The sequence below is a fragment of the Aethalodelphis obliquidens genome, unplaced genomic scaffold, assembly GCF_003676395.1.
Source record: "Aethalodelphis obliquidens isolate GAN/ISIS:26980383/991018 unplaced genomic scaffold, ASM367639v1 scaffold44, whole genome shotgun sequence".
NCBI classification, from domain to species: Eukaryota; Metazoa; Chordata; class Mammalia; order Artiodactyla; family Delphinidae; genus Aethalodelphis; species Aethalodelphis obliquidens.
The window spans coordinates 9,087,933-9,105,121 of record NW_020837988.1 but is presented as its reverse complement, the minus strand read 5'-3'; the positions used below and the strand labels follow the sequence as shown (position 1 = coordinate 9,105,121).

The 17,189-nt window shown below is 59.1% G+C and overlaps 2 protein-coding genes across 2 annotated transcripts; both read right to left on the bottom strand.

Annotated features, from left to right (window-relative positions):
* Positions 1–573: 573 nt before the first annotated feature.
* Positions 574–4,456, bottom strand: SYNGR2 (synaptogyrin 2). Its single transcript, XM_027080865.1, has 4 exons — positions 4,284–4,456; positions 2,213–2,450; positions 1,754–1,893; positions 574–1,664 (listed from the first exon to the last, which is right to left on the bottom strand). Exons 1-4 carry the CDS (start codon positions 4,380–4,382, stop codon positions 1,467–1,469), a joined length of 675 nt encoding a protein of 224 aa, XP_026936666.1. The 5' UTR covers positions 4,383–4,456; the 3' UTR covers positions 574–1,466.
* A 2,771-nt stretch (positions 4,457–7,227) lies between these two features.
* On the bottom strand, positions 7,228–14,780 carry CUNH17orf99 (chromosome unknown C17orf99 homolog). Its single transcript, XM_027080866.1, has 7 exons — positions 14,756–14,780; positions 14,071–14,178; positions 13,684–13,821; positions 13,298–13,327; positions 7,999–8,268; positions 7,746–7,842; positions 7,228–7,508 (listed from the first exon to the last, which is right to left on the bottom strand). The coding sequence occupies exons 1-7, from the start codon at positions 14,763–14,765 to the stop codon at positions 7,502–7,504; spliced, it is 660 nt and encodes a 219-aa protein (XP_026936667.1). The 5' UTR covers positions 14,766–14,780; the 3' UTR covers positions 7,228–7,501.
* Positions 14,781–17,189: the final 2,409 nt, after the last annotated feature.

Sequence of the window (17,189 nt, the reverse complement as noted above, 5' to 3'; positions counted from 1 at the left end):
TTGGTCCCAGGTTACAAAGGTGCAGTACAGTGATGAGAACGTAATTCCCAAACCCTATTAGTTTTTACTCAGGATTTTGAAACTGTTGGGGCCCACTTTTGACAGCTCCCTGTCTGGGCTCAAAAGGGGAAGCCCCGAGTTGCCCTGGGGGCCCTGGCCTCCTGCCTGAGCCGGGCTTGTTCCCTGGGGCGGGCTGGGCAGTCAGGCCGGCCCCCTGTGTGTCCGGAACAGGCTGCAGAGGTGCTGAGCCCTGTCTATGGGAAGCAGAGGGCCCCTGCCCCTCCAGGGGCACACCAGGACCCTGGCAGAGCGGCCCAGAAAAGCCATGTTGTTTACAGGCTGAGCACAGTTACTATTTTAAGATGCTGATGGGAGGGCAGCGTGAGCAATGAGACCCTGGGTCGGTGGGGGGGGTGGGGGTGGCGGGGAGCTGCTAGGCACGCTGGAGGGCCAGACTGCCACAACTCTGTTCAAAATACAGGTTCCATAAGACCTCGGCCAGAGGGTGTACCTCAGGGTGGAATTTCTCTTTCTCCTACCCCTAGACAGAGGCCCCACCCATGACAATGGAGATTATGAATGAGAAAAACATTTATTCCATCTCCAAAGTTAGTCAACAGAATCCAAGGGTGCTGTGCATCTCCCCCGAGGCTCTGCAACACATTCAGAGCAGCCTGGGGGCTGTGGGTGTGCTCCACGCCTCCCAACTAACGGTGCTGGGGTATTTACATAAAGCTGGGTGCTGTCGTCAGGCAAAGCCCCTTCCTGCGGCCAAGGGGTGGGAGCAGAGACAGTGCTGCCCGCCCGAGCCCGCTGGTGGGGGGCGGCACCAGCCCTGCGCCTAGGCTGTCAGGAAGGTGACCCAGAGGCACTGGCACAGAGCCCAGATCCAAGCGAGCAGACACTTCAGCAGTGAGCACGGGCTGCCGCTCGCAGAGCAGGCAGGGGGCAGGGGGCTGGGGGCAGAACGAACCTGAGTGAGGAGGAAAGGAGCCCCAGCCCAGTGCCAGCAGCAGAGCAGGGGGAAGGCCCCACAGCCTCATCTTTGGCAGAGACCCCCAGAGGGCGGTGGCCACCGAGGCCTGCACGTGGCCCGGCTCCTTCAGGCTGGGGAGAAGCTAAGGCACTTGTCAAACCAGCACATCGGGCCCTTGGAGCTACTTCAGGTGGGGTTGGGGATCATTAAAAGCAATGACAAAACCCATCCAACCAAAAACCCTTCCCTAAAAAATGCCCTCGAGGAGTGGTAGGTGAAGCCCCCTGGGGCACAGGCCGAGGCTCTGAGGCCAGCAGCCAGGACGAGGAGGCAGAGGCTCTCTCTCCAGGCCGTGCGTCAGCTCCGACAGGCCCCAGGTGGATCGAGCGGGGCCGGCAGCTCTGGGAGACCAGCCTCAGGGGAGGAGTCCGGGAAGAGGGGAGGCCCCCCAGGCGCCCTCCCTCCTCCCCTTACCATCCCCGGCCGCAGCTCAGTACACGGGGGGCGGCTGGTAGCCCTCTGTGGTCTCGGCGTTCTGGGTGAAGGGCGGCTGTTGGTAGCTGTCCACAGGCGCGCCTGGGTAGGAGGCGTAGGCCGTGCTGGGGTCCAGAGTGGGGTCCACGTAGTTCTGGATGAAGTCATCCACTCCGGCCTTGTAGCGCTGGTAGGCCAAGGAGGCCAGCACGCCCTGCAGAGAGCCCCGAGGTTTGGGTTCCTCAGCCCTCCACCACCCTTCACCAAAGACACCAGGGCCCTGGCCCGTCCTGGTCCACTTACCCAGGAGAAGACAGAAAAGAAGCTGAAGGCGATGGCCGCCCGGGCCGAGTCGGCTCCCACCAGCACGTATTCCGGCTTGGTGGCTGCCCACTGATTGGCAAGGAAGCAGAAGCTGACGAACCACATGAAGGTCCAGAGAGCTGGGGAGAAGGCCAGGAGGGCAGGGTCAGCTCCACGGAGCAGGCAGGAGGGCAGGCACCTCCTGGAGGGAGGAGCCTCCGGGGGTGGAAAGGGCACTGATGCAGAAGCCAGGGTGGGGACAAGAGGCTATCCTGGGAGTCCTTGCTCCAAGTCCCACTCAGCTGCGGAGGGTTTCAGCAGATGGTCTGCTGGGAGGTCCGGGGACCTGGGGCTACTCCCACCCCTCCCAAGCCCTGCAGTCACAGCACCCTAGAGCTCTTGGGACCACTGCCGCTCCTGTTCACCCCAAGATCAAATGGAGGTGCAGCCGGCAGATACCTGAGAAGAGCAGGTCGCTGATGACCAGGTACTTGCGGTCAGTGGCGTTGCTGATCTGGGGGAAATAGACGTCGATCACGAAGAAGAAGGCCGAGGCCAGGAAGGCCAGCACCCCGATGGCGCTGCCGAAGCGGCACGCATCCTCGTTGTGGTTGAACACGCAGTACTGCTGACTGGACTCGTGGGTGTTGCTGTAGCCCTCACCGAAGATGCATGAGAACACGATCAAGGCGAAGACCTGAGGGGGAGGCAGGGGAAGGGCTGAGTGACTGCTACCCTCGTGGGACAAACCCCCCAGGTGGCACACAGAGTGGGGCCTACTCTGCTCCTGCTGTCCCCCGTGCTCCAGGTCGGTGTCCCAGCCCCTCCTGAACTTGGAGAGCGAGCCCCTCCCTCTCCCTTCTCCTGGGCTATCTCCAGACACCAGTCACAAGTCACGAGGGGCATGGCCGGGGATTCCTGGACTGGGGATGGTGGGGAGTGAAGGGGATCTCCTGGGAGGGGACTGCCCGCCCAGCTGTCTGCCTGGAGGATGGGTACTGGTGGTTAGGTACTTGAAGATTAAGGGCAATCGCCCAAACTAAAGCACTCCCACTTTCAGTGAGTTTTAAACAGGATGGGTCACAAAGTCATAAAAACCCAAGCTTGGAGTCTCACCCCCATCACCTGTCTGAGTCACCTCTACAGCACCCAGCCTCTGCCTAAACACCCAGTGATGGAGGGCTCCTCCCACCTCAGGAGAGCCATGCCTCCGAGCCGAAATAGCGTCCCCAGACCCCCACCTCCTGGAGCCCCCTCCACCTCTTCCCTGCTGGGCTCCCCAGTTTGGCCAGCTTCTTTCCTACAAGGAATTCTGGGCTCTTTGGCATCCTGGCCCCTGCCCTCCCAGGGAACCCCAGCTGGCCTCCCGCTCACAGTGGGTCCCACCCACTCAGAGCACCTCACGCTGGTCTGCCCAGCAGGCCTGTGGACACAGCTCTGCACGCAGACCCCTGGATGTACTGGGGTGGGGGTCGAGGGGGTGTACCAGCCAGAACGCTGGGAGGGGCTCCAGGCCCTTGCGAAAAGCCTCTCGTCACCCGTCTCCGCCCCAAACTGAAAGGCCACCGCTCACCCCTGCCTTATGTCAGCAGACCCGGGACAGTCTGGACGCCTGGCTCCCTCTGGGACCGGCCCAGGCCTCTCCCCAGCCTGCCCTGCCTGCCTGCACAAGGCCCTCTCAATAGGCTCTGGAGCTGGCAGTCACAGGCCCCACCCCCAGCTGGAGATGAAGCCGGAACTCTGGATGCTGGGAGCAGTGTGCCAGCCTGACTCCTGGCACTGCCATCCCGAAACGTGGGCATCTGCTCCTGGAGTCAGACCCCACAGTCAGGCAGAGCGGGGGTGAGAGTGTCACCAGGGCAACGCGTAGGGCTCCAGTCCCAGGCAGGGGCAGGTGTGGTGTGGGCGCCGCGTGCCCAGCCCTCTGCCTGCGGGCTGGCTAACAGCTTGTTCAGCTTTGGGCTCCGGTTGTCCGAGAGCATGGGACCTCCCACCAACGCCCCACCCCGGTAACCTGGTACTGGAGCGCTCAGCCAGCTCACATGGAGGGGAACATCCTGGGGTCACCTGATCTTGGATGGGGAAGCAGACCCATGGGCTGCTCTTGAGAGACTCTATATCAGGGCGCCAGGCTGCCCCCCAACCCCACGCACCCCACGTGGCTTCGGAAAGCCCCTTCCTGATGAATTCCCCCAGGGTGGGAGTCGCGGCGTGCCGGCCACCTGTCCTGGAGCCGCCTCAAACTCCTCCCACTGCCAGCAGGGCGACGGGCCTGCTCCCCGCGGTGCCGCCCGGCCAGTCCGCGCCCGGGCTGGGAGGTGAGGGGTGGCGGGACCCGGGTTCGGGGGGCGGCGGGGCCCGGGGGGTGAGGGGCTGGAGGGTCCCGGGCCCCGCTCGCCCGCCCCACGCGCGCCGCTCCCACCCCCGGGCCTCGGCCGCCACCACCTGTCGCGCTCTCAGGCTCCCAGCGGCCCCACTCCCCCGGCCTGGCGACGAAGTCGGTTCCCCGAGGCCCCGCACCCCGGCTCACCAAGCACACGGCGCGCACCACCACCTGCGGCTGCGTCAGGAAGCGCCTCAGGTCGAAGGAGCCGCCCGCCTTGGCCGCGCCGTAGGCCCCGCTCTCCATGTCGCCGTCGCAGCCGCCGCCGACGCCGCCGCCGCCGCAGCCGCGGACTGCTGAGGAGCCAGCCCGCCGCCCCGCCCCCGGCCCGGCTCCTCCCCAGGGGCGTGGCCAGCACCGCCCCAGGGACCGAGGGCAAAGTCCGCCCAAGACGAGCGGCGGTGCAGGAGCGGCAGGGTTACCCCGACATCCCGGCCTGCGCTTCCAGCGGCCGACATCCGTCCAGCGGCCGCGGACTCGTTGTCCAGCCCACCTCTCGGCCGGAGTCTCGTCCCTCTGCTCTACTGGTCCGCAGGGCGACTGGAAAGGGCCAGAGAGTCCCCAGGAAGAGAGGGTCGCAAGGAGGGCCCGCCCCCCTGCTCCATCCACTCTTTGCCCCTGCACTCCCGCCTCCGCCTCCAGGAAGCCCCGCCAGACGCCGTCTGGGCCCCATCTGCCCAAGACCGCTCCTACGCACCTCCTCTCTTCTCCCCCATTCTACTTAAACCCCAGGCCACAGCCTGGACCCCTCCCTGCATGGCCTGTCACTCTTTTCTCCTCTCTGGAGCTAAGCCTGGGATGTGGTCGAGACCACCGCCCCTCCCAGTTTTTCCCGAGCCGGGCCCGGCCCCAGGGCCATGTAGGGCCGTGCGTAGGGCCGACTTCCAGGCTCCAAGATGGTGTGCAGACAGAAACGAAGTTCCCAGGGTGGCCGGCAGGGGGCAGAGTTTAATACAATTCTTTCCGGAAATGGTTCAGAGCGTCCAAACTGGGATGGCTCTAGGTGTGTGTGGGTGGGGAGGGGGGCTAGTTCTCCAGGGGCCTCAGGCTGACTCGGCAGGGAGGAATTCCAGACATCATAGTTGCAGGTAAAGATTAATGAGGGGGTGCTGGCCAGGTGGGGCCCAGAGTCCTCCAGGTGAATGGGACGGTGACAGGTGAGCAGTGGAGCCAGAGGACTGGGCCACCAGGAGATGGGGTGCCACTCCAGGGAAGAGGGGAGCAGGGGTGGGGGAGGAAGCAGTGGCCCTGGGTGGGCTGGTGCCTCTGGGCCTTCACATCTACCCCACCGTCTCGCCAGACCTGGATGGACGGTGACGAGCTGCTGAGCGGTGAGGAGAGGGGCCCTCACAGAGCCCCGTCCTCCTATGGACCTCTCCTTCCCCCTACAGCTCCCCCCATCCTAAATCCCTCAAACTAGCACCATGAGTATTTGATGAAGAACACCAGCGCTCCAAGAATCCAGGCTGGTGGGGCTTTTCTTCATTCTTTTCTTCATTTCATTTCTTCAAATGGTGGGTCCTTCTATAGGGGACAAGGACCAGGGCTCTCCTGGGGACTCTGCCCAGCCTGCATCTTCTGGTCACGACCTTGATGACAAAGGAGTTGAGACTCCAGGTTAAGCCAGTACACCTCCCAGCCACCCCCTCCCAAGGCCTCCAGGAATTTTATTGGTGGCAAGTGCATCAGTGCCCTGGGCAGGAGGAGGGGCGTGAGGCTTAGTCACACCACGAAATAAGGTGGGGGCACTGAATCACCTGGAGGCCAAGTACTGGCCCCTGGTCTGTATACCCCCTGTTATAGAAGGGGAAACTGAGGCTCAGAGAGCTGACATGGCTCGCCCATGAGCCTAGCCTCTGGGACAGACTTGGGAGGGAGGGGCGCAGAGGTAAGACAAGGAGAGTGCCAAGGACTCCTGGACAAAGCCCACCAAAGAGGCTGGCCAGGTGTTAGTGAACTGGTCGACCAAACCCACACTGGGGTCCTAGCTCGGGCTGAGACCCCCTGTCTCAGCCAGGGAGGTTTGATTTGCTCAGTCAATAACAAAACGGATGCTGAGACTGGAAGAGCACCAGCTTTCTTCAATGGCCAAAGAATGGAGAAGCGGGAACCTAGTTCGCAAATCAACTCAACCCAATTCAGTTGGAGACACCAAATAAATAGGAGGGTTGGAGTAAAAGGGAGGGGTTTGGAATGAGTGGGAGGAATATTCATGAGTTATCCAAGAACAGGGGTGTGGTTTGGACCTGGAACTGATGCAACTCTCCTTTGCAGTTCTCATAGGGGCTTTTCTGGTTGTCATGGTGATCGCCAGCTGTCCTGGTGCTGGTGGGTGTGTCATTTAGCTAACGTATAGAGCGTGTAGTAAGGCTCTAGATCTATTGGAAGTCGAATCCTCCGCCATCTTGAGCCTAGTTGGTTCTAACTGGTTCTTGTTTTTTTTCTGTTTGCTGCTTCCTCCTGAAACTTAGATAAGAGTAATTGGTTTCTCTTCGAGGGAGGGACAGGGGTGTGATTCTGGGGAGACAGCTTTGGTACCAGAGGGGCGGGGAGGATGACCAGGAGACAGAAGTGTCTTAGGAACGAGGGGAGGTGGGAAGTTCGGAGGCAGAGGTGACCACTGCCAAAGGCCAGGCAGGTGGGGCACACAGAGGCCTGCGGTGCCCAGGGTTGGACAGCACAAAGGCCCTGGTCACTTTACAAGTCAGTGAAGTAATAGCCTTCGAGAGGGGACCCCAGGAGGTCCGGCCCCTGCCTCCGGTCACCAGCTGGAAAGACTGACGGGGTTTCCATGGAGGGTAGAAGCCCCTGGCCCACCCTGGTGCCCCGGAGGCTCCATCCTCCTCAGACCAATAGGGAGTATTGGAGAGAGCCCCACCCAGAGGCAGTGGACTCCACGACAAGGCGGCTAGAGCATGGTCAGGGTCAGATAAAGCCGCCAACGTGCTCCATGGGCACTTGGCACACGGTAGGCCCTAAGTAAACTTTTGCAAGTCATGCATAAGCCATACGGCCCTTTCTTTGCCCTGGTGGTGTTACCGAACGCAAGTTCATGTGCCCAACACACTGTGAGGCCAAACAGAACAAAATGTTGGAGTTTGGAGCACAGAAAGTTTTACTGCGGGGCCATGCAAGGGGAACGGGGCAGGGGCGCTCTGCCCCCCCAAATTCCGAACTCCTCGAGGGCTTTCAGCAAAGCACTTTTATCGGCCAGGTGAGGGAGGGGAGCCGCAGGGTATGTGATCAATTCTCTGATTGGTTGGTGTCACAGAGGTTAACATTATCAATCCTTAGGCACCAGAAGGCCCCTGGGCTACGAACCCATGATCCTCAAGTAGTTAATTTCTTCCATTGGGTCGTGGGTTTTAGCATCTGAAAAATTCAGGAAATATGCCTGAGATACTGTTATCTGGGTACTTCAGAGAGGAGCTACAGCAGAAGATATGGAGGAGGGGTCTGTCCTGGGAAAGCCCCATAGGGTCCTGCTTGGTTCCAATGGCAGCCCTGCCCTACCAAACCACCACCGGCTCTGCCAAGCCAGGGCCCCCGTTGGTCCACAGAGGCCATCAGCAGTTCACTCCTCCCCCACATCCAGCACCCATTTCCTACCTGATCTGCTTGGTCCAGCTCAGTTTCCAAGAAAAGACGGCTATGATGGAGATGAGGCAGGCAGCCAGCGCGAAGGTGGGTCCCTGGGGCAGCTCTCCTGTGAAGGAGGCGGGGGACAGCTGGGCTGGACTTCCGTTAGGCCAGGCCAGGGTAGGCATGGCTGCGTCAGGGCACCCGTCCCTGCTCTTGGCACCTCCCACTGACCTACTCAGAAGCGCCAGCTGCCCCTCTGGAAACCAAGGGGCCCTCTCACCTGGGGGCACCAGTGTGAAGGGAGTGTGCTGGACGCTGATGTTGTTTTCAGCCTGGCACCGGAACCAGTCCGACGTCTGGTTCAGTGGGAAGGAGAAGTTGGCTGGCTGCCCAGGGTTCCGAGTCTGCTGCATGTGGATGTGCCCGTTCCTCCTGACCAGTCTGTAGGTGATGGGTGGGCTGCCCGAGGATGCCTGGCAGAACACCTCTACCCTGAGGCCTGACCCCCTGTCCAACAGGGTGAAGTCAGCTTGCAGCTGGGACACCGGCTCTGGCAGGGTGGGAGAGGGCGGGGGCACAGGTGTGGCTGGGAGACTTTAATGCCCTCCCCCTAGCAGTTCCCTCAGTACACATGCCTAATGAGCCTAGTGGCCTAACTGACTGATTGCTCCTCCAGGCAGCCTTCTGGATTGCTCCCTCCGCCTCGCGTCTGAGCTTCTACCCTACTTGCAGTGTATACCATACAATTTCATCCACGTATTTGGTTTTATTTTCATGTGGTATATTCTGGGTTGCCAGACTGAGCAGCTAAAAATACAGGACACCCAGTTAATTTTGAATTCAGATTAACAATGAATAAACTTTAGGCAGTCTCTTAAAGATGAGACAGTCCAAAGAGGAAGAAGGAAACCAACGTTTAACAAGCACCTTAAGAAAATGCTCGTCTGGCAATTCCTGAAAAAGTTAAAGAATTACCACACGACCCAGCAATTCCACTCCTAGCTATATACCAAAAGAATTGAAAACAGGGACGCTAACAGATACTTGTACACACATGTTCACAGCAGCACTATTCACAACAGCCAAAAGGTGGAAACAGCCCAGATGTCCATCAATGGATGACGGATAAACAAAATGTGGTCCATCCACATGACGGAAGAGTATTCATCCATGAAAAGGAATGAAGCACTGACACCTGCTACAACATGGATGAACCTTAAAAACATTATGCTGCGGCTTCCCTGCTGGCGCAGCGGTTGAGAATCTGCCTGCTAATGCAGGGGACACGGGTTCAAGCCCTGGTCTGGGAAGATCCCACATGCCGCGGAGCGGCTGGGCCCGTGAGCCATGGCCGCTGAGCCTGCGCGTCTGGAGCCTGTGCTCCGCAACAAGAGAGGCCGCGATAGTGAGAGGCCCGTGCACCGCGATGAAGAATGGCCCCCACTTGCCACAACTAGAGAAAGCCCTAACGCAGAAACAAAGACCCAACACAGCCAAATAAATAAATAAATTTAAAAAACCAAAAAAACATATTATGCTGAATGAAATACATCAGACACGAAAGGCCACATATTGTATGATTCTATTCATGTGAAATACCCAGAATTTTTTTTTTTTTTTTTTTTTTTTTGCGGTACGCGGGCCTCTCACTGTTGTGGCCTCTCCCGCCGCGGAGCACAGGACCCGGACGCGCAGGCTCAGCGGCCATGGCCCACGGGCTCAGCCGCTCTGCAGCACGTGGGATCCTCCCAGACCGGGGCACGAACCCGTGTCCCCTGCATCGGCAGGCGGACTCTCTGCACCACCAGGGAAGCCCTCATACTATTTTTTTTTTTCAAACACTCCTTCATGCAAAATCTTTGAAGTTAAGTAAAGCTCTATCTAGAGTTTAATCTACTCTCCAGGGCACCAGTTTGCAAACTGCTACCAACAATTTCGTCAGCGTGACTCTGGGGCCCAACAGTCAACGGCTCTTGGGGCCAGAATCTTCCCACCCCCACCCCCGGGGGAAATGTGGGGCCAGGCTTCAGGGTGATGACACTGTTGCTCCCTTCCCTGTGGGGAAATGACCTTGACTTAACAAAGATGGAAAGAAAAAGCTGGCCCACCTTCATTTCCATTACGATGGCCGTTAATAGAAGGCTGATTTACATAAGTTCACAGACAGAAGCCACTTTCGGTTTTAGTGCCCTACAGGGTAGAGCACTCACTTTTTATTCTAACAAGACCTGTGTGGGTCTTTCCTTTTGATTATTTAGTTTATGCGTCTAGCCCACCCATAACGAGGGGTCTATCATTTAATTACAAACTCATCATCTGTGTCTGAACATTTGAAGATAGGATGGCACACTCAGAAGTTGATCAAGCGACAAGGACACCCCGGGGACCGGAAGCTGAGCCAGCCAGGGCTGGGGTGATCGAATGGCTGTGCAGAGCCTCCCGCTGTCACTAAAGAAAGAGCGAGCGGCTTAGGGCTGTGCCCAGGCCAGGCAGTGGATTGCCGTCCAGCTGGGCTTGGAGGCCCTTCAGGATCGCCCCTACCTCTCCCTAGCTTGTTTCTGTGATAACCCAGAAGCTTGGAGATTGGAGTCCCAACCCTGGAGGCCCAATTCATTAGACCTGAGCTCGGGCCCAGGGATCTGATGAGGGTTGAACAAGCAGCCCATCTGTTGAGAGTTGAATTGTGTCCTCCAAAAAGGAAGATGTATTCAAGCCTTAACCCCAGGTACTTGTGAATGGGACCTCATTTGGAAATGGGGTCCTTACAGATGGACTTCAGTAACCCTTGCTGGATTAGGGTGGGCCCCAAAGAGAAGAGACAAAGACACACACACACACACAGGCCATGTAAAGACAGAGGCAGAGTTTGGAGTGATGCTGTCACAAGCCAGGCAACGCCAAGGACTACCACAGCCCGCAGGTGAGCCTTCAGATGAAGCCTCCAGAACCAGGAGAGAATCGATTTCTGTGTGGTACTTCGTTAGAGCAGCCCCAGGAAACTAGCACAGCCCCCTTACAAGTGAAGCGGGTTTCAGGAGTGCGGGGAGGGGACAGTTATCAAGACTCCTTTGTACACACTCGCACTCTGAATCTGTCCTTCAACCGGCCGCGCCCCAGCCCCCCACCCCGAACATTGTCTTCTTTCATGGCAGCCCCACGGGACTCCCCAGGCCTCATCTTCCTGCCCCACCTTTTCTAGGGCTCTGAAAGTCCCCCTTTATGTCCCACCTCCCCCTGCGCCCTCTGGAAGGCTGGTAGGCTCAGTTGCACCAAATCCCGGAACCCTCAAGCTCTCCTCTCACATCTCACCTTCTACACCTAATGGAAACCAGCCTCCCCTCCCCCACACAGTGCCTGCACCAGTGGTATCTCAGGTGGCGGGGGGTCCTCACAGCCTTCCCAACACTGGCCTGGGATGGCGAGGGCGGGCATCCTCTTGCTATTCCTGGACCACTCTCCCTCCTCCCTCCCTAAACAGCAGCCTTGAACCTCATGTCTTCAGACACTGCACCCTGCCCCTCTGGGTTACAGTTACCTGGAAATGCCCACCATCCCTTGAAGATTCTTGTGCCTGGTTCCTGCTACACTCAATACTGCACTTGCCATGATTCTTGGGGATTTCAAAATACACAGAAACGTTCCAAAATCTTGGCTCTTAACACCCAATATCTCAGGCCCAACCTCTCGTTCCCATTAGTAGTAATCAGTTGTAAGGCTGCCCTTGACTTCGCCAGTTCCCAGCTGCTCAGACCCAAACCCCCCGAGTCATCTTCCACAGCTCTGTCTTTCCCATCCCATCCCATCTATCAGCAAAGGCCTTCAGAATATACCTTGACCACCTTGCCAGGCCTCCTGGCTATCACCCAATCTCTCCTCTGGATCCCGGGAACAGTCTAAAGGCTCTCTGGGATTCTAGCCTTCATCCCCACCCCATCTCTTCTCAACACAGCAGCCAAAATGACCCCAGGAAGAGTAAATCAGGTCAACCCTTCTGCTGTAAACCCTCCCATTGCTATGCCCACAGGGCCCCCCCTACTCAACACTGCCCCCCCACCTCATCCAACACTCCCCTGCCCCTGCTTCCTGTGCTCTGGCCACGCAGGCCCTTGTCCAGGCACATCCTGCTCTACCACCTCCTTCGTGTCCTTGCTGGCGTGTCCCCTTCTCAGTGATGACTTCCCAGTAGATGGTGCCCTCCCTCCCCACCCCCAACCCATGTTCCCTTCCCCTCTTCCCTGCTTGCTGTTCTCTGGGACCTATCACGTTCTAGCACGCTGTAGAATGTGCTTATTTTTATTATCATCTGTCCCTCCGGCCCCACTAGAATGTAAGCTACGTGAGGGCAGGGATGTCTGTTTTGTTTCTGCACCCACCATCCTGGGGCCTCAAGCAGCACCTGGTACCAAACAGATGCTCAACCAGTAATTACTGAATGATTGGATAAATGAATGAATGAATGAATGAATGATGTGTCAGTCGGCTCCTTAGGAGTTTAGTTAGCAGGACTTGCTGGGCAAGAGTCTGAGCAGAAGTCAGGGGCTGGAGGGGGGTGGACCGGCCCTGCCCAGGTACTTCCCGGAGACCCAGAGGCCAGGGCCCTGCACAGTTCTCCTTTTAGCGGAAACACCATGATGTGTTTTTTGTTTTTTTTTTTTTGATATGTTTGTTTTTAAAGCAAATAAGGAAATGATAGTTCAGCCCATGCGGCATTCAAGTGAGGTCCACCCTTAAGTGGAATAGAAGCGGCTGCAGCTGCAGCCCTGAGACCAGGGAAGTTACAGGTCCAGACGAGACCAGAGGAAGGGCAGCCGCCCTTGCAGAGATGTGGAGAGGAGGAGGTGACTGACCACCTTGACTTTAAGGGTCACAGGGCTGGAAGTGGGGGCAGGGGAGAGGGCAGGAGAAGGAAGGGGAGTGGAAAGACGGAGGCGGCCAAAGCTGAGGGGAGGAGGGACGGCCACCGGGAGCCTCCCCTCTCACTGGCTCTTACACCAGGCGGCTGGTGGAGAGAGGGGCCCTGACACCTTCCTGTTGCCTCTGAGAGTCAGGCAGTTTCCCCTTTGCTGGACCTCAGGGAGGGGGGAGTTGGGGGAGCCCAGACTTCCTCATTCTCTCACTCGCCCTCCTCCTGGGCCAAGGCACCCCACCAGAATGCCCCCAGCCTGCCCTGGGGTCACACCCACCCCAGGGGCTTCTGCTACAGATCAGGCACTCAGAGTGATTGGGGTACACCTGCCCGGGACACGCCCTCTGCCCGCCTCCGCTGGTAATACCCGCCCCCCCACCACACACAGCCCAAGGGGAAGCCAAGCACTTTCCTTGCCCCACGTCACTGTCCCCACCGTCTGTCTGTTGTCCCGCCCACTCCCACCTCCTGCAGAGCTTTCTCTTCTCCAACCCTCCAGGGCCCTGCAGGGGTTGAGGCTGGGGTCCAGAACCTTCCAGTGGTCTAGCAGCAGACGCCACTCACCCGCAACACCCTTCCCCTGGCCGGCCAAGGCCTCTACCGTGGGTGGGGCCTCTGACTCCAGGGTACCCATCTGGGGGTACTCCGCCCTCCAGCATGCTGGGAAACTCACCTTTCTCCTGCTTTGCGGAGCTGCTGGTGGCTGTAAGAGAGGGGAGGGCAGTTAGGAGAGCCCAGGGTGGAGGGGAGGCCAGAGCTCGCTCAGAGAGCCTCATCCTGAGCCCAGAAGGAGGCCCAGGACTCCACGAGCACCTTCACTCACAGAAGCTCTTTGGAGGCCGGAGCCTTTCGTATCATCAGCCCATTCTGCAGATGAGTAGAGTGGGCCCAGAGTGGTGAAGCAATAACTGGCTGGTCTGAGACTCAAGCCTAAACCTTCCCCTCTCTGTCCTGTGCTTCCAGAGGTGTCTCCTGTGCTCCCTAGACCCCTGGACCCTGAGTCTGCCACCTCAAGGCCCTGGCAGCGGCCCCCTCCCACCACGTCCCTGGGCAGCTCACCTAGCGCAGCCAAGCAGAGCAGCCGCAGGACCCTCATGCCTCTGCCGCGCGGGGCCCTCAGCCAGGAGGGCAAGCGCTTCCTCGAGCGAGGCCACCTCCACTCCAGAGCCTCTGGGTGCTCCCTGGGTGGGTGCGTGCCTGCAGCGGGGAGATAACCGGGATGCCACAGCGCCCCAGGGCTGGGCCCGGGACGGCGACTCTCCCCACACCCCCAGGGAGTTAGGAGGGGCCAGGAGCCAAACCAGGGCTCACAGTCACCACCACTGCCGAGCTGTAGGACCCCAGGGTAGAAGATGTCCGTGTCCTCACCCTGGAATCCTCACCGGGACCCCCCCACCCCAAGGTGGAGGCACTGGTAGCCAGCAAGGGGCAATTAAGCTTGCTAACCCGCTGATTTTGAGACGAGGGGATTATCCCAGATTATCGAGGTGGGCCTGATGTCATCATGAGGGTCCTTCTGAAGAACTGGTGGGTTGGACCCCTCAGGGCTGGGGGCTCAGGGCAGAGAGAAGAGAGGGAGCAGGTAAGGCGGGACTAGGACCCATCCAATCCCACAGAGGCTTTTTTTTTTAAATGAATGAAGTGACTTTATTGAAACACTCCCTGTTTCTACACTGACACAGCTGCACATGTGTTTTTCTCCTGCTGTCACAGAACATGGAGCTTTGACTCGCACACAGGTGCCTTCCTCAGGGAGGATGTCCCGCCCCCAGGGAACAATTTGCTTCCTATGCTGGCTCTTCTCTCCTACAGAGCCTCACAGGTCAGTGGCACTCACATCCCCAGCACAGCCCGGGAACCGGCACCTGACCCAAGGCAGGCCAGTTACAGCCCTGCCCTGGGGCCCCTAGGCCCGGCTCAGGGGCACCCACTGAGGCCTGGGCGTGTTGGGAAGCTGGTCTGGTGGGATGACCCTGCCCAAGCCTGGGCACAGTGTCCTGGAGCTCCCCTGAGGACTGGCTTTGTCACCTCGGTGGTCCCTTCTCCTCAGTGGGCAAGAATCAGCATCTGTCCCTTGCCACCCAGAGTCCTGACTCGTACCCCTGGGGATGTGCTCTGGGGACCCACCTACCTCTCTGCATTTGGGCAAAAGCTAATCTTCTCTTAGTTTTCCTAGCGAAATTCCCTTCCAGAAAGTCTGTTCTCACTCTGCCGGGAGGGGTGCGTGGAAGGAACTGACGACTGAAGGCAGGCAGAAGGGTCCCCTCAGCTGTGGGCAATCTGTTGCCTGAAGTCCCAGAAGCTCGAGGTTTTTCCTCTACGTTGTGCTCAGGGCTTCTGATTCGAGCTGAGGCAGCTCATGAGAAGCCTCCCCCTTTTATCGGTGTGTCTGGGGAGCCAGAGTCAGAGCAGAGAACGGTGGGTGGACTCGAGGGACAATTCCCCCAGGCCTTGGTGGGACCGGGGGCATCTCTACTGCCTCACCCCGACTACCCCTCTCCAGCCATCACCTGTGTGCCCCACCAAATGAGGGCTGTTTCTCTGAGCTGTTCTGCGCCTCTTCTCCACAGGCTGCAGGTGTGACAGCACTGAGTAGGTTGCCCCAGGTGAGCCCAGGTCACCTAGATGGAGCGGAGTCAGGGTGTCCGCAAAGCTCTCCTGTCACCCACTAGACTGACATTTCGTGATTCCTGCCCACCGAGGGCCAGTCTCCTCTATGATAAATGGCCTTACCAGCACCTCCTTGCGTCACTTTCCTGGGAGGGTCCCCTGGGTGGGAATCTGTGCTGGGCTGCCTTGGCCAGAGTAGCTGGGAGCCCTCTCAGGGCTGGGTGGGGAGAGTCCGGGACCCCCACCCCCACCCCAAGGTGGAGGCACTGGGGCTCCTGCACCTGGAGAGACCCTGGCTTCACTTACTGCAATAACCCCACGGGCCTCTCCCTACCCACGTGTGTCTTCTTTGCTGCTGGTAGACGCTCAACGTTACCGGACCCCCGGGCTCTCCAAGCCCAGCCATAGGTGTGCTGGTTCCGCCTTCACTCTGGTTGTCCTCGTGGGCCTCAGAGCCCAGTCTAGAGGCCTCAGAGTCCCAGTTTCCACAGCTCAGGCCCGCCCGGCCCATCTCTACACCGTGGCTCAGGCCGTTCCTCTGCCTTCACCTCCTGTCGAGTCCTCCGTCCCCCAAGGCCCCGCTAGTCGCCCACTCCACGAAACCCTCCTGCTGACTGCGATGGCTCCCCCCTGAGCCCCGGGTTGCCTCGCTGGGCCGGCACGGTCACAGGGCCATCAGGGCCCCTTCCCATCTCTCCCACTTTGCTCCTTTAGGCCAATGACCATGTTGTAATAGGGCCTCAACTGCTCTCCTAGGAAGGACACTACATAAGTAACTGCTCATTCAGTCCTCACAACCACGCAGAGGAGGGTGGTGTCATCCCCAGGCTTTGGTCAAGCAAACTGAGGCCCCGAGTTTGAGTTCCTCAAGGTCCCGAAGCTCGTCCCCCTCACATCCGGTGATGCACTTGGCGGGTTCTCTGAAGGCACGTGAAGGTGATGAGAAGGACCTGGATGCCTCAGTGCTGCAGGTTCTCCCGCTTCGCACGCAACAGCCTCACCCCTGGGGGCTCGTTAAACCACATCGCTGGGCTCCACCCTTAGAGGAGGTGCGGTGGGGCCTGAGAACTGGCTTTTCTATCAAGTTCCCAGGTGATGTTGGTGCTGCTGGTCCGGGACCACACGTCGACCCTAAGCTGCTAATTAACAACGTGTGTCGCCTTCTTTGGGGCCAGACTGGTTGCCTTCCCCAAGCTGAGCACGTAGCTCCCTGTGTCTCCCGCAGTCTCCTCACCGGCCCCAGAACAGGGCCCGGCACTTGTTGACAGGCGGATGGGTCATGGGATGCTGGGTGAGTGAGAGAGAGGGACAGCGACAGGAGGAGCTGAACCAGCCAAGACTGCAACGACCACGTGAAGCCCCTGGACTGAGGGCGCCGGGCCAGAGCCGCCCAGATGCCGTGTCCAGGCTGGGAATCCAGCCAGGCGCTGGCCTCCTGCTGCTGGAAGTAGAGCCTCGTCAAGCACGTCCTGGGGTTTCTCCTGACCTTCCCTCCTGACAGCTCTTTAGGCCAGCAATCCTCAACCCTGGCTGCCGGTGAGAGTCACCTGGGAGCTTTAGAAAGTCCAGATGTCTGGCTGCTGGCTGCACCTGGACCAATGGCGTCAGAGTCGCTGGCACAGGGCCAGCATCTGACGGGGCTTCTCAGGAGTTCTCCGAGGCTGAGAACCACAGATTGAGAACCTCTGCAGCCTCGGCACCCGAGGCTTGGGAATCTTGGACGCAGCCCTGCCTTCCTGGGCAGCGGGCTCCGCTACCTCCCGGGGCCCACACTCGGAGTGTCTCCTGATGCAGGTCAGATCTGAGCTCTGCCCCTTGCTGACTCATAACGTCTGTGGGTCTCAGTGGTCTCACACGTGAAGGAGGAATTACAGGAGGTTGTGTAGGGTGCCTGCAGTCAGAGCACAGTAAGCCCCCACTGTTTGCTCTCACTGCGGCCAGGCCTTCCCCTTCCC